This window comes from Myotis lucifugus, unplaced genomic scaffold, assembly GCF_000147115.1.
Source record: "Myotis lucifugus unplaced genomic scaffold, Myoluc2.0 scaffold_156, whole genome shotgun sequence".
In the NCBI taxonomy this organism is placed as follows: Eukaryota; Metazoa; Chordata; class Mammalia; order Chiroptera; family Vespertilionidae; genus Myotis; species Myotis lucifugus.
In genome coordinates, this window is record NW_005871204.1 from 1,987,589 (window position 1) to 2,001,128 (window position 13,540).

General features: G+C 36.7%; 1 protein-coding gene across 5 annotated transcripts in view; it reads left to right on the plus strand.

Annotated features, from left to right (window-relative positions):
• The window catches only part of PTPRR (protein tyrosine phosphatase, receptor type R), a 105,462-nt gene that overhangs the window by 48,522 nt on the left and 43,400 nt on the right, over positions 1–13,540 (plus strand). For all 5 annotated transcript variants that reach the window (XM_006095466.3, XM_023759452.1, XM_023759453.1 and 2 more), the window contains exons 4-5: positions 7,361–7,547; positions 10,027–10,111. In XM_006095466.3, the coding sequence (XP_006095528.1) occupies positions 7,361–7,547; positions 10,027–10,111 (272 nt within the window). The remainder of the gene's footprint in view (positions 1–7,360; positions 7,548–10,026; positions 10,112–13,540) is intronic.

Genomic DNA, 13,540 nt, shown 5'->3' on the forward strand with positions numbered 1-13,540 from the left:
AAATAATAGCAACCATCATTTTGTTCTTTTGTTAAAAGGGATACAGCCTCCTCACCATGAGTGACAGTCAAAACAATATCAAATGCCAAAAAAAGAGTCAAAATTAATCACACATGGTTACAAGACAAAGCACTAATTTTTTTTCTTTTTTCTTTTTCTTGGAGCCAAGATTTTTTTCTTTTTTAGAACAAAATTACCAGGGTTCTTTAGGGTGTTAATGCTCAGACTTCACTGATATTTACATAAGACTCAAAACTAAATATCAACTATAACATTTTCTGTATCTAGTTAAGCTTGGTTTCTCCATTCTAAATATTCAATCTCCTGTTTCACATGATCAGAAGGATTGGAAATGCCATCACAGTACAGTAATTACACATAGCATTACCCTAACCAATTTATTTGCACCTTTCATTCATTCAGACAAAGAGTTGCTTTTCATGTGTTCAGGACTGGATACAAAGGGAGGATTAAAGTAAAAGTCTTTGCACACAAGGCGTTCATACTTTAGGGTAAGTCATTTCTAGTGAATAAGATATATTGGAGATTCCAAAATGGCAGTGAAGTAAGTGAATGCTACACTGACATGCTCCCAGAACCTAACTGCACATACAACTAAAATACAGAAAAAAAAACCCTGAAAAATCAACTGAAGACACCATGAAACCTAACAATATTCACATCATAGGAGTAACAGAAGAAGAAGAAGAAAGTGAGCAAGAGATAGAGAATGTGTTTGAAGAAATAATGGTAGAAAACTTCCCTAACCTGGTGAAGGAAAAAGTCACACAAATTCAGAGAGTCCTAAGCAAGAAGAATCCAAACAGGCCAAGAGTCATCTTCATGCCTCTTCTACACTCCATGTGTCCATTAACTGCTCCAAACTTAGAGATAACAGTGGAATGACTGGTCACTATTACACACACTGACCACCAGGGGCAGACACTCAACACAGGAGCTGCCCCTTGGTGGTCAGTGCACTCCCACAGGGGTAGCGCTGCTCAGCCAGAAGCTGGGCTCATGGCTGGCAAGCTCAGTGGCAGCGGCAGGAGCCTCTCCTGCCTCCGGGATTACACTAAGGATAGCCTTCAGTTGGACATCCCCTAAGGGCTCCCAGACTGTGAGAGGTGCGGGTCGGGCTGGGGGAACCCCCCACCCCCGCCAAGTGCACAAATTTTGTGCACTGGGCATCATATATATATATATTTGAAGGACATACACACAAAATGTTATTAGTTGCTATGCTAAGTGTTGATATAATAGGATTTTTTTCTTTCCTTTTTTATCTGTATTTATAGTTTTTTTATAGTGAACATGTATTATTTTTGAACCTGAAAAAAAGTTTCTAATTTTCAGGATATGAAGTAAGAAAGGCTTGAGGTATGAAAAATTGTTACAACTTAGATGACCGCTGACTTTGCATATGTAACACTGCTACTAATTCTCCACTAACCAACTTTCCCAACCTTTCCTTCTTCAAATATTTATCAGTGTATATGTCATAATAGCTCCCACATAGCTAACCATGTGTGCATAGAGTGAAGTAAGAATTGCCATGTGATCATTATTAATTATTGTAATCATTCAGATATGTATGTTATATGTCAGATACTGGGCTGGAAATGTTTACAACTTTCTGTTTCTTTAACTTTTATAATGTAAATCAATCCTGTGAGCTTAATTATTACCCCCATTTGCAGAATAAGGAGTTTGAGCCTGAACCTAAATGAAGCATTGATTTAAACTCAGATCCCAAAACAAATAAATAAACTCAGATTCCAAGGTCAATGCTTAAAGAACAATGCAACAATTTCAATGTGTTTTTAAATAATTGTTTTTATTTTTAAAATAATAAAAAGATGTAGCAAATTTGGTTGCTTTATGCATACATGAAAGGTTAGATATCATCATATTAATTCAAAAGTTGTTTATGTAATCACTCAAAGGGGAGAGCAACAGTCCACCTACTGATGTAGGTGCTTCCAAGCAGGGAAATCAATCACTTCCTCCACCAAAAATGTTCTCCGTTTTAAAATTTTCTTTCTGCTTTAAAGTGAAATTCATTAATCATCTCCCTGGGCCTGGGCCTGGTACCTTTTGCACTTATTGCATTTCTTCCCTACAGGATTTCCTTTGAGAAGTTTTACTATGGATGCTCACAATACCTAGTCATTCCTTTCAGCTTCTAGAAATTAGTAATACTGCAGTTATGTCACATTTAACTTTCCAAGAGCTTTGAATTTAAGTCACAATTTAACTCTCCCTAGCACTCCATATCATTTTCTTTTTACCCTCTCATCTGTCAAGTGATCCAGGAATGGGGTTAGCATTCTATATAATTTATTTGAAGATAAAGACATGAAGAGAAACAGTAAACTGTTCATTAAATACCATCACCCTTGGAGTTTTAAAGTGATAGAATCTGGAGTTTCAAAGAACTGTGGAAGCCAGTCCATTTACCACGGTTTTCTCCTTTGTTATACAAATGAACAAAAATATTTTTTTTATTTTTAATTGGAAACCCCTTAGAAAACTAAATTTGTGGACAAACTGAATGAGCAAAATTGAATCAGAAAAATCAAGTTGCGGAGATGAGGTTAAGCTCACCTTTATGATTAAGCCAAGGGTGTCGAATTTATGACCATTATGATTATAACACACCAGGAGGGAAGGTTGGACCAAAGGTCTCAAACTCACAACATTTCAGATCGGGAGAGGATGTCCATATTAAACTTCCAACTTCTCACCGTGGCGGTTGTGTATTAATAAAGACAGCTCTGAACAAACTATTCTTTACAGAACAACAAAAAGAATTATGATTGGAAAAGCTCTCAAAGATCAAATCTGCTTACATTTGCCCTAAATTATTCATTCTTCTTATAATCTTTTGATGCATATTTTTCTGTTCTGGTTTCAAGTACTTCAAGATAAGCAGCTGCCACCGTTTCCCACTGGAACTTAATTTCATAATGTAATAGTTTCCAAAGTACATCTTCCTGGATGACAGGCAAAACGGTCATTGTTTCACTTTATTTTCTGACTCCCATTTCCATTCCTTATTGGGTTCTAAATGAGGTGCCAGGCTTGAAGTCTTACTGCTGTTGATGGCCAAGATACTGCTAAAGGATCAGCCAGATATGAGAATTGGAGCCACAGAGTAGAAAGCCTATCCTTCCTGCTAAAATCCAACTTCTAAAATCCAGCACAGTCCCAACTACCAGGAAAATAAATGCCTAGTTTTGAGTTATTCCAAGACTCAAATGTAGTGTCTCATTTGTTTGTTTGTTTGTTTTTTAGCTGTGTTTTTCCTCTCACCTTTCGGTCCTTAGGAGCACTGATGCAGGATTCAACAGTTTCAACAGAGAATTGTTTATATTCTCTTGCTGAAATTAATGTGTGGCCCTGGTCCATAATATTTATTTATACATGCATTCCTTTTTACTTGTCATTAACATGCTGTTTATTGCATTCCTTTTACCTTTCCTTAAGAATTTGCTTTTTCCTTCAATTGTTTGCATTGATATCTTTTGAATTTCCTCCCTCTTATTTATTTTTTGGCATAAATAATAATTGGTGCTACAGTGGGAACTTGATAAAGCTTTTTATTATGTTTCCTTTTGTCCAACAGCAACCTGAGGCATAAAAAAAAGTCTGAACAGTTTGTCCAGAGTCACACAACAGTACAGAAACAAAGTTTTAATAGGAGTTGGTGCTCTTAGTTTTCTACGTTTTGTTTTTATTAAAGGTTCAGGTGTCCTAATATGTCTGTTGATTTTTTTCCTCTAAATCCTTTCCATTTTTTTCCTGTATCTTAATTTGAATTTTCTCTTAAATTATTATATTTGTTTTATTTTTTAAATGTCTTTTTGATTCTGTCCTCACTTCTTATCACTTTGGTTTATGAATACTGTAGAACAAATTCACATTCTCTTACTTCAGTAAAGAGTAATTTTCTTCTCCAGATCATTACTCAGTATTGCTAGTTAAGAACTTAATATCTAAAAATATGTAAAGATCTTCTCTAGATTGTTCAGTAAATGTATTAAAATTTTTGATAATTTATTTGGGGGAAAACCCAGGTGATTCTCACCTTTACCATATCCCAAAATAAATTACAAGTAGGTTAAAAGATTAACTTTTTAAAAATCTTAACTTCCAGGAAAAGTTGAATGATATAAGAAACCACATAAGAAAAGATTAATATGTTTAACTGAATATAAATATAACTATTTAAAAATCCTTAGTATTTTAAGGCAACAGTAAACTGTACATTTATAACAGATATGTTTAAAAAATAACTACTAACTTATCTATCATAGTAATCAATAATAAATACATTAATGTCATAATGTAAACATTAAGAAAGAGCATGAACAGACAATTCTTAAAGATAAGGATCGATAAATGAAGGGAGTTATATGAAAATGTATTTTTCTCTAACCAAAGAAAGAAAAAGTAAAACAATAAACCATTACTACCTATAAAATAGCAAAATTTAAAAATCAGTTTAAATGCTAGTGAAGTTTGAGTGACTGAGTGATTTTAACTCCTCTTTAAAAACTTCTGAATTATACAAATTTGCTACAATAAACATGTTTTTGTAACAAAAAAATATAACATTTTAAAATCTGTATGGATGTGTAGTTAATCCTTTCAAGCACAAGACATGACTAAGTTTTCAAACTTTAAGTTGATTTTACTGACACAATTTCCTAATTCCACCACATTTCAATAAAACTAAATATTGTTTGCTCCTTAAATATAAGAATTAACAAAAGCAGAGATTTCTCCAAGGTAAGGGCATCCTATGGTAATATTTCACAGCCAGGATAGGAAAGGCCTTACCAGGCCAAGGGCTGCTTTGTGGCAATGTACTCTGTAAGGGCAACAGCCTATGCAAGCTTAACTTCCTAACTGAACTTTGAGACATTGTCTGAGGTGTTAGGGTGAAGTGCTCTGGAATTGTTTAGGGCTCGGAGGAAATGGACTTGCCATAATAAAGGAAAATTTTAAGGTAAATAGGTAATCAAGAAAGACATATTTTTTTATTTTATTTTTTTAGTGACAAAGGTGTAGATTCTATCCATTGACTTTTAAATATTAAAATTAATCTCAGTGTAAACAATTTTCAAGTTTTTGTGAAGAGCTCTTAAAATAGATCCCTTAGAGAAGCAGAAGGTTGGAGTTCAGTAGGACTTTATTCATTATTACTTAAATTTAATGATAGGCATAGCTTTTTATAAGCCATTTACTTACACTATCTGTTTACCCCTGGTAATAATCCTCTGAAGTAAGTACACTTAACTATGTGTTTTACAAAAGAGAGGAGCCCGACTGGATTGGCTCAGTTGGTTGAGCATCATCCTGTGCACTGAAAGGTTGCCAGTTCAGTTCCAGTCAGGACACATACCTGGGTTACAGGTTCCATCCCAGGTCAGGATGCATAAGGAGGGCAACCTCTCTCTCTCTCACTCTCTCTCTCTCTCTCTCTCTCTCTCTCTCTCTCTCTCTTTCCCTCCATGTCCTCGAGTGAGGATAAAAATAAAAGAGGAGGAAATTGAGATGCAATAAGGCTACATAGCCTGACCAAAGGTGCACCACAGCACCATGAGAGAGGCAGGGTTTGGGCCCAGATGAATATGACTGCAAACATTGAGTTCTTAGCCCTGCATACTGTATTGCCTCCACATTATACTGCAGTCAATCTTGACCTTCCTCCCAACAATAGACTTCAACTCTATGGAGGGAACGGTATAGTCTAACATGACCTGCCCACCCTACCCTTGCTTTTGGGTGACAAAGCAGACAGAGCTGAGGTTTTAAATTCTAAGTTGGGTTGAACCTTTGCTTCACTATTGTGTTCCTAAATTAGTCCTTTCTTCACCTGTGAAATGGGTGCAAGTAATCCCTCAGAGCTCCTGTGAAGATTCAGATACATGTGCAAAAGTGCTTAGAGCAGGTGCTTGGCAAATAATCGGTGTTTAATAAATATTCATTTCCTTTCTTCTCTTGTCAGACAAAAATCATTCTTCCTTTAGTAAGTTAGTTTGCATGGAAATGCGTTCATGGCTCTGTTTATCACAGAAGCCTTAGAAAATTTACTCACTAGGTCTATCTATTTTTCCCTGCATGAGATTATTTTATTAAAAATCTCAAAGGAGGCAGAGTGTGGAGCACTGTTTGTCCACCCAGAGGCATGGCCCAGCACGCACACATTCTCCCAAGTGGTCACATGACCCCTCACACCTGGGTTTGCTCAGATGCCGGCTGTGGCTCCATCAGAAAAGGCAAGGCTCAGGCCAGGAGCTGGAGAGAGAGCCTGGCATCTCAGAGGCTTCTCATCCCAGGTTTGGGCTGGGATGCTGTGGGAAGCCAAAACAGAAGTTGATATTCGCTGATGTTCTGAATGCTCTCTTTTCTGGGCTTGAGCAGGCTTTTTCTGGTCTTACAGTTTCTATGATTCTTGCCTCTCTCATCTCTCCTACATAACTGTGTCCCCCAATTCCAAAAACTGCTTATATGCTATTTCTCAAAGATAGCTTATCACTTCCTGTTCCCACACTTTTTCTATTGTCAGGCTCTCTATCTGAAATAACCCTCGACCCCAAATGAACCCATTGAACTTTCACTTTCAAGGCCCAACTCTCATGCCTCTTACTTCATGCATGTGCTCAGAGCACTCTGAATGGATAGACCTTACTTACCTGCTACTAAACCGCTGGGGCACTTGGTGTCATTCAGGTGACAGATTGCAGGTACCTTTGTCTTTTAGAACTGAAAATTGACCGAGTAGAATAATGGTTTAAAATGGTGTGTGCTTAGCAATCCCTTACTAAAGTACCTATGAAACCAGCAGAAGCCGAATTCTCACTAGTACACTAAAAACTATTATCAGAATCACAAAGGAATTTCTGCCAATTTAAAGGCCAGAAGAACTGGATGGAGAAAATGTCTAAACTGCTTTCCCACTAAAAATAGATTAAAATTCTCAACCTGAAAACAGAACCATTCTTTGCTCCTCTCCATCTGTTGACCTTTCACCCAGATATACAGGAGCCATGTCGCTCACCACCAACATGCACACAAACAAAACAAGTGAAGGGGCAAACGTCCCTCTAACAGGTAGGTGATGTTTTGGGGTATCCAGAATGCTGTCCCATAATCCTAGTGCAATGATCCAAAGGAGTTAAAAATAATAATAGTTGCTGTACTCAACTATGGTATCATAAGAGAAAAAGATATTTGGATATATATCAGTAAAGGTGCTTACCGAATTGTGTGTATGTCCAAAAAGACCATTTTATGCTACCAAAATAATTTATATGGTGTTTAATCCTAATAACATTCTTCTCCAATGCAGAAGAGGGTCCAACGTATCTCTTACATTGGACATGAGCAGCTTAGGGAATGTTGAACCCTTCGTGGCTGTTCCAACCCCCCGGGAGAAGGTAGCAATGGAGTATCTACAGTCAGCCAGCCGAATTCTCACAAGATCACAACTGAGGGACGTCGTGGCAAGTTCACATTTACTCCAAAGTGAATTCATGGTGAGCCTGTTATTATTTGCCCTTCGTTAGGTATTATGATAAACGAGCCACTAGAGGCACATACTAAGATGGCCCCACCCTGCACGGAACAATAAAAATGGTTACAGTTAAAAGGTTAAGTGCAAGGTTTTAGATCTACCCTGTAGCTCATCAACTATTGATGTGTTCAAACTAGAATGTGATAACTCCATTGAGGCAGACTATGGAGGAGATGGCCAGGCAAAGGATTGGCAAAAGGAGCAGGCAGAGAAGAGCATTCCAGAAAGAGGGAACAGCCTTGCTGTCTTTGAAGAGCAAGTCAGAAGCGATACCCTGGTTTTGTTACTTGAGCAACCAGGTGCTCTTTAATGAACTATGGAACACACGAGAAGATCAAATGTGGTATAAAAGTGATTGTGAGTTTCACCTAAAAATTATGGTGACTTAGTGTTGCCGTGATAACTTAATTCATGATAACACATTTCTACTCAGAGAACATGTATACAGATTAGGTCTTCTTTGGCCTAATTGTTACGCAAGGGGAATGTCCATGTTATACTAGAAGATCACTTTGCATCTTACGTCAGTTGTGCATCTTAAGCTATAACTATTGAGAGTAATAAATTGATCATTCTCAGGTCATTTCATATATTTCAATTACCCTGATGGTGAAAGATCCAGAAATGGATTAGATCTACTATTAGCCTCATCAATGATTATTAAGTGTTTAAAGTAAAACACAAACATGCAGTTTTTTTAAGTAGACTTCGTAGTGTAGACTTAGTGAAATAAAGCAACTAGTCAATGATCGCACAACTAGCCAAAGGTACACCCATTATTCTTTTCTAGAATCACAGAGAGTCTTTGTTCTTTAAGATGAGCCCTGCCCTAACCAGTTTGGCTCAGTAGATAGAGCATTGGCCTGCGGACTCAAGGGTCCCAGGTTCGATTCCAGTCAAGGACATGTACCTTGGTTGCGGGCACATCCCCAGTGGGGAGTGTGCAGGAGGCAGCTGATTGATGTTTCTCTCTCATCGATGTTTCTAACTCTCTATCCCTCTCCCTTCCTCTCTGTAATAAATCAATAAAATATATTTAAAAAAAAAAAAGATGAGCCCTTAACATAGCCTGCTTTCCTTAAAGGAAAGATGGGGCAACCAGGAAGCTGAGAAGAGAGATAATGCTGGAAGATGACAAATTAGTGTGAGTCAGAAAGCAGGAAGGAGCACAGGAGGAATAAAGATATCACCGACTCTGTGGCTTTGCCAAAACAGACTGACCTCTTTGAAATTGCCAAACATGAATATGTGGTTTCTACTGACTGTTCAACAATTTTGCTTATTTTGGTAACTTGGACTGAGTAGAGAGTAGGGATTAATATTATAACTATCTAGAATAATGCAAGTTTAGGAAATATTTTAAAAATATGTTACTCCTCTTTATAGAGCAAGTCTCAAATTCATAGTATAGTCAGGCTTTTCTCAAAATTTTAGCTTGACTGAAAACTAGGACAATTTGAACTAATTTATTGATAATTTCTTTTATTTCAATGACTACTAGGCTTTTGAGTATAGTTTTCAGGAGAGAAAGTTTAAATAACAAAAAATATTGCTTTATATAATATAGAAATAACAGTTATCTTATTTCACATTAACCTTATCTTAGCAATCCTTTGTGGAATTTTAAGTTAGAGAATTATTACATAGTATTTTGTATAACCAAATGCTTGCATATTTGTTTCCACCCTTTTGAACACAGGCTTATTGGTGTTTTTGCCAAGTAACTACAGATGCTCATCTTTTGGGTCTAATTCATTTCCACAGAGCCACTTCTGCTGTCATTATTCTGACTCCAATTATCTAAGACATATGAAATATATTCTTACTGAATAAGAATATTCTTAAGTGGGAGAAAACAGTGCCTGGATGCCCTTCACTAAAAATATTGCATTTGAAGCCACAATAGGAACAGAACAATTACAGACCATTCTTTAATACAAAAAAAAAAATCACACTGTCATCACTTGAATCAACACAAAAGCCCTTTATATTTGCCATTCAGAGAGGGAGGTTTTAATAGTCTTAAAAGAGTCACAATTAATGTCAAAAGAGAATTCATCAGAGAGAAATTTTGGGTCCTGAAAAGAAAGATTTGAAGAAATTTGAATACATTGCTAAAATATCAGTTTTCAGCTTCCTGTTTATATATTTTCAGCAACTATACAGAACAGGATTCTTAAAATCTAACCAAATTTTTATATTTTTCAAGTAACTACATATAAAATAGAGCTTTCTAACGCAGACAACTGTTTCTCAGAGTCAGCTTGCCAGGGTGCCGCTGATATGTTTATGGAAGGAAGGGTGTTGGTCCGCCAGAGGTGGTAGGCTGTTGTTTATAAATGACTTTGAAGTCCAGAGAGCTTTGGATCAGATGCCCCCCTGTGAAGATTTTCTTTGTGGAAGCATTAGATGTACTAATTTGATATCATTCATTTTTGCAGGAAATACCGATGAACTTTGTGGATCCCAAAGAAATTGACATTCCACGTCATGGAACTAAAAATCGTTATAAGACCATTTTGCCAAGTAAGTTCCTTGAATTAAATAGTTTGTATTTACCCTTACCTTACCATTTGCCATTGTCACGACTTCCACATACACACCAAATTTGGAATTGCAAACACGATCAAGTCTAATCATCTTTAAAATGGTCTAAGGTTAATAACTTTATCTTGTATTACTCTTATTATAGTGGGCAGTTCACAGTTCTAGTACGTACATGGTTCTAAAATTGTATTGTGCCACACATTATAGTTGATTTTCATTGATGGTGTCTATCAATTCAATGGGGGAATGAATAGTCTTTTTAACAAATGGTGTTCAGACAACAGGATACTCACATGCAAAAAAAATAAATAAAATTGGACCCTGCCTCACCATATACAAATTAACTCAAAATGGATCAGAGACCTGAAGGTAAAAGATAAAACTCTTAGTATAAAACAGCTGTAAATATTCAGGGCCTCAATGATTTCTTATATATGACATCAAAAGTACAAACAACAAAAGAAAATATACATAACTTGGCCATCAAAATTAAAGCTTTTGTGCTTCAAAGGACACCATCAAAAATAGAACGATGAGTTAGAATTTGGGGAAAAAAATTGCAAACTACACATTCTATTTGAAATGTATAAGAACTCTTGCAATTCAATTATAAAAAAATAATAACCCAATTTTAAGAATGGGCAAAGGACCTGCGTAGACATTCCTCCATAGAAGATATAACTGGCCAATAAGCACATGAAGAGATGCTTAACATCATTAGCTATCAGGGAAATCAAAACCACAGTGAGATGCCACTTCACATCCACATGATTATGATAAGAAAGATAGACAATAGACAGTGTTGGCAAGGATGTAGAGAAATTGGAACCTTCCTTCATTCCTGGTAGGGTTGTAGAAAAGTGCAACTACATATGAAACAGTCTGCTAGTTCCTCAAAAAGTGAAACCAAGAGTTACTGTATAACTCAGACATCCAAATCCTAAGTATATACCCAAAAGAAATGAAAATGTGCCCACACAAAAGCTGTACACACATTTTTAAAAGCATTATATTCATAATAGCCCCAAAAGTGGAAACAACCAAAATGACCATCAACTGATGAATGGATAAATAAGATGCAGTGTATCCACCCAATGGAATATTATTCAGCAATAAAAGGAATGAGGTACTGATACATGCTGCAACATGGATGAACCTTGAAAACATTATGCTGAGTGAACTAAGTCATTACAAAAGACCTTCTATTGTATAATTTCACTTATATGAAGTGTCCAGATAGACAAATCTATAGAGACAAAAACTACATTAATGATTGCCTAGCGTTGGGAGACATGGGAATGACTGCTAAAAGGTATGGAGTTGATTTTTGAATAAAGAAAATGTTGTAACTCATGGACATGGACAACAGTGTGGTGAATGCCAGGGAGATGGAGGTAGGGGGAGTTGGAGAAGGAGATGGGGGGATAAATGGTGATGAAAGGAGACTTGACTTAGGGTGGCGAACACACAATACAGTGTATAGGTGATGTGTTGTGGAATTGTGCACCCGAAACCTGTATAATTTTATTAACAAGGTTAGCCAGTGTCACCCCAATAAATTCAATAAAAATGAAAAAAAAGAAAATGTAAAATTGATTGGTGTGATGGTTTCAAATTCTCTGAATAAAAATAAACTCTGTGAAGGCACACTGTAAACAGGTGAATTGTAGGGTATGTGAATTATACCCCAATTAAACTATACCAAAAAACTTCATTTTGCATAACAATTACCTAGAGTCCTAATTAAAAATCTAGAGTCCTGAGCCCCATTCTGGGGATTCGGTGTAAGTAGGTCTGCTATTGGGCCCAGGAATCTGTACTTCTCATAAACACTCAGGTGATTCTCATTCAGATGATAACAGCACCACACTTTGAGTAATATTGCTATAGACTAGCGGTTCTCATCCTGTGGGTCTCGGCCCCTTTGGCAGTCGAACGACCCTTTCACAGAGGTCGCCTAAGACCATCCTGCATATCAGATAATTACATTATGATTCATAACAGTAGCAACATTACAGTTATGAAGTAGCAACGAAAATAATTTTATGGTTGGGTCACAACATGAGGAACTGTATTTAAAGGGCCAGAAGGTTGAGAACCACTGCTATAGACTCTATTAAAACTAAATTTGGCTCCATGAAATTTATAGACGTTAAGATATGAGCTGGAAGCCTGGAGCTAGCAAGGAATAAGGAACAGTTTGTAAGATAAAGGAGATCATGGACTAGAGAGGAGAGACATGTAAATGAGTAATTACATTCAATGTAATAAGAGCCAAGATAGAGACTTAGCTCAAGTGATGTAGGACTGTAGAGAGAACTGAGTAATTAATTTTGGTTAGAGTGGTAAAAATACTTTGGAGAGGGAGTAGCATTTTGAATCACTAAAGAAACAGATATCATTGGGGTTTTGGCAAAATCCATAAACATCTCATGACAATAGCTCTGGAACGATAGAACCACAAAGATTTTTTTAAAATACTTTTTTATTGGTTTCAGAGAGGAAAGGAGAGAGAGAGAGAGAGAGAGAGAGAGAGAGAGAGAGAGAAATCAATGATGAAAGAGAATCATTTATTGGCTGCCTCCTGCACACTCCCCACTGGGTATCAAGCCTGTAACCCCAGCATGTGCCCTGACCGGGAATCGAACCGCGACCTCCTGATTCATAGGTTAACGCTCAACCACTGAGCCACGGTGGCTGGGCAAGATTTTTTAAGGTATTGACATTGAAATAGTGGAGTCTTCATAATTCAATCCATTAATTCACTCATAAGACAACAAATTTTCCATATCTAGAGTAATAGCAAGAAATATGGTGTCTTTGGGATTCCCCTACTGGTGGACTTGGAAAAGCATTGTTAAAGTCACTCTACTAGAGCATATTTTTAATTGTTCCATATACTAGTTGAATCTATTTACTAAGGTATAATCACTGTGAAAGATGTTTTATAACTGTAACTAGCTGAATGGGATAAAACTAATTTGTGTTAGGATTGCTGTCTCTTCCTCTGTTAAAACTTTTTTTATTTAAAATTTACCAAACTAGGTAACTAGGGAACATGCCTCAATTGCAGTTATTATATTTACCCATCTAATCTCAGAAGGATTTGGAAATTATTAGGGTTGCTTCTAAGTTCAGCCTTCTCCATTTCCTGCCCAGATGATATCAGACAACTGCTTCATAGACCTGTGTCAGCTTTTCCATTCCCAGAACTGGGTGGGTCGCTTGAGCCAGGGCACCTGTGCTGACAACTGAAGTTCCAAATGATGGATTTTCTGTTGAAAATGTTTCTAGCCTGAATACCACCCCACCCTCTGTTGCACAAAATACAATTTAGTCCATATGGCTGGACAGGGCACACCAGAACTAGACTAGAACAAATATGCAAAGTTGTTCTTTATGGCTTAT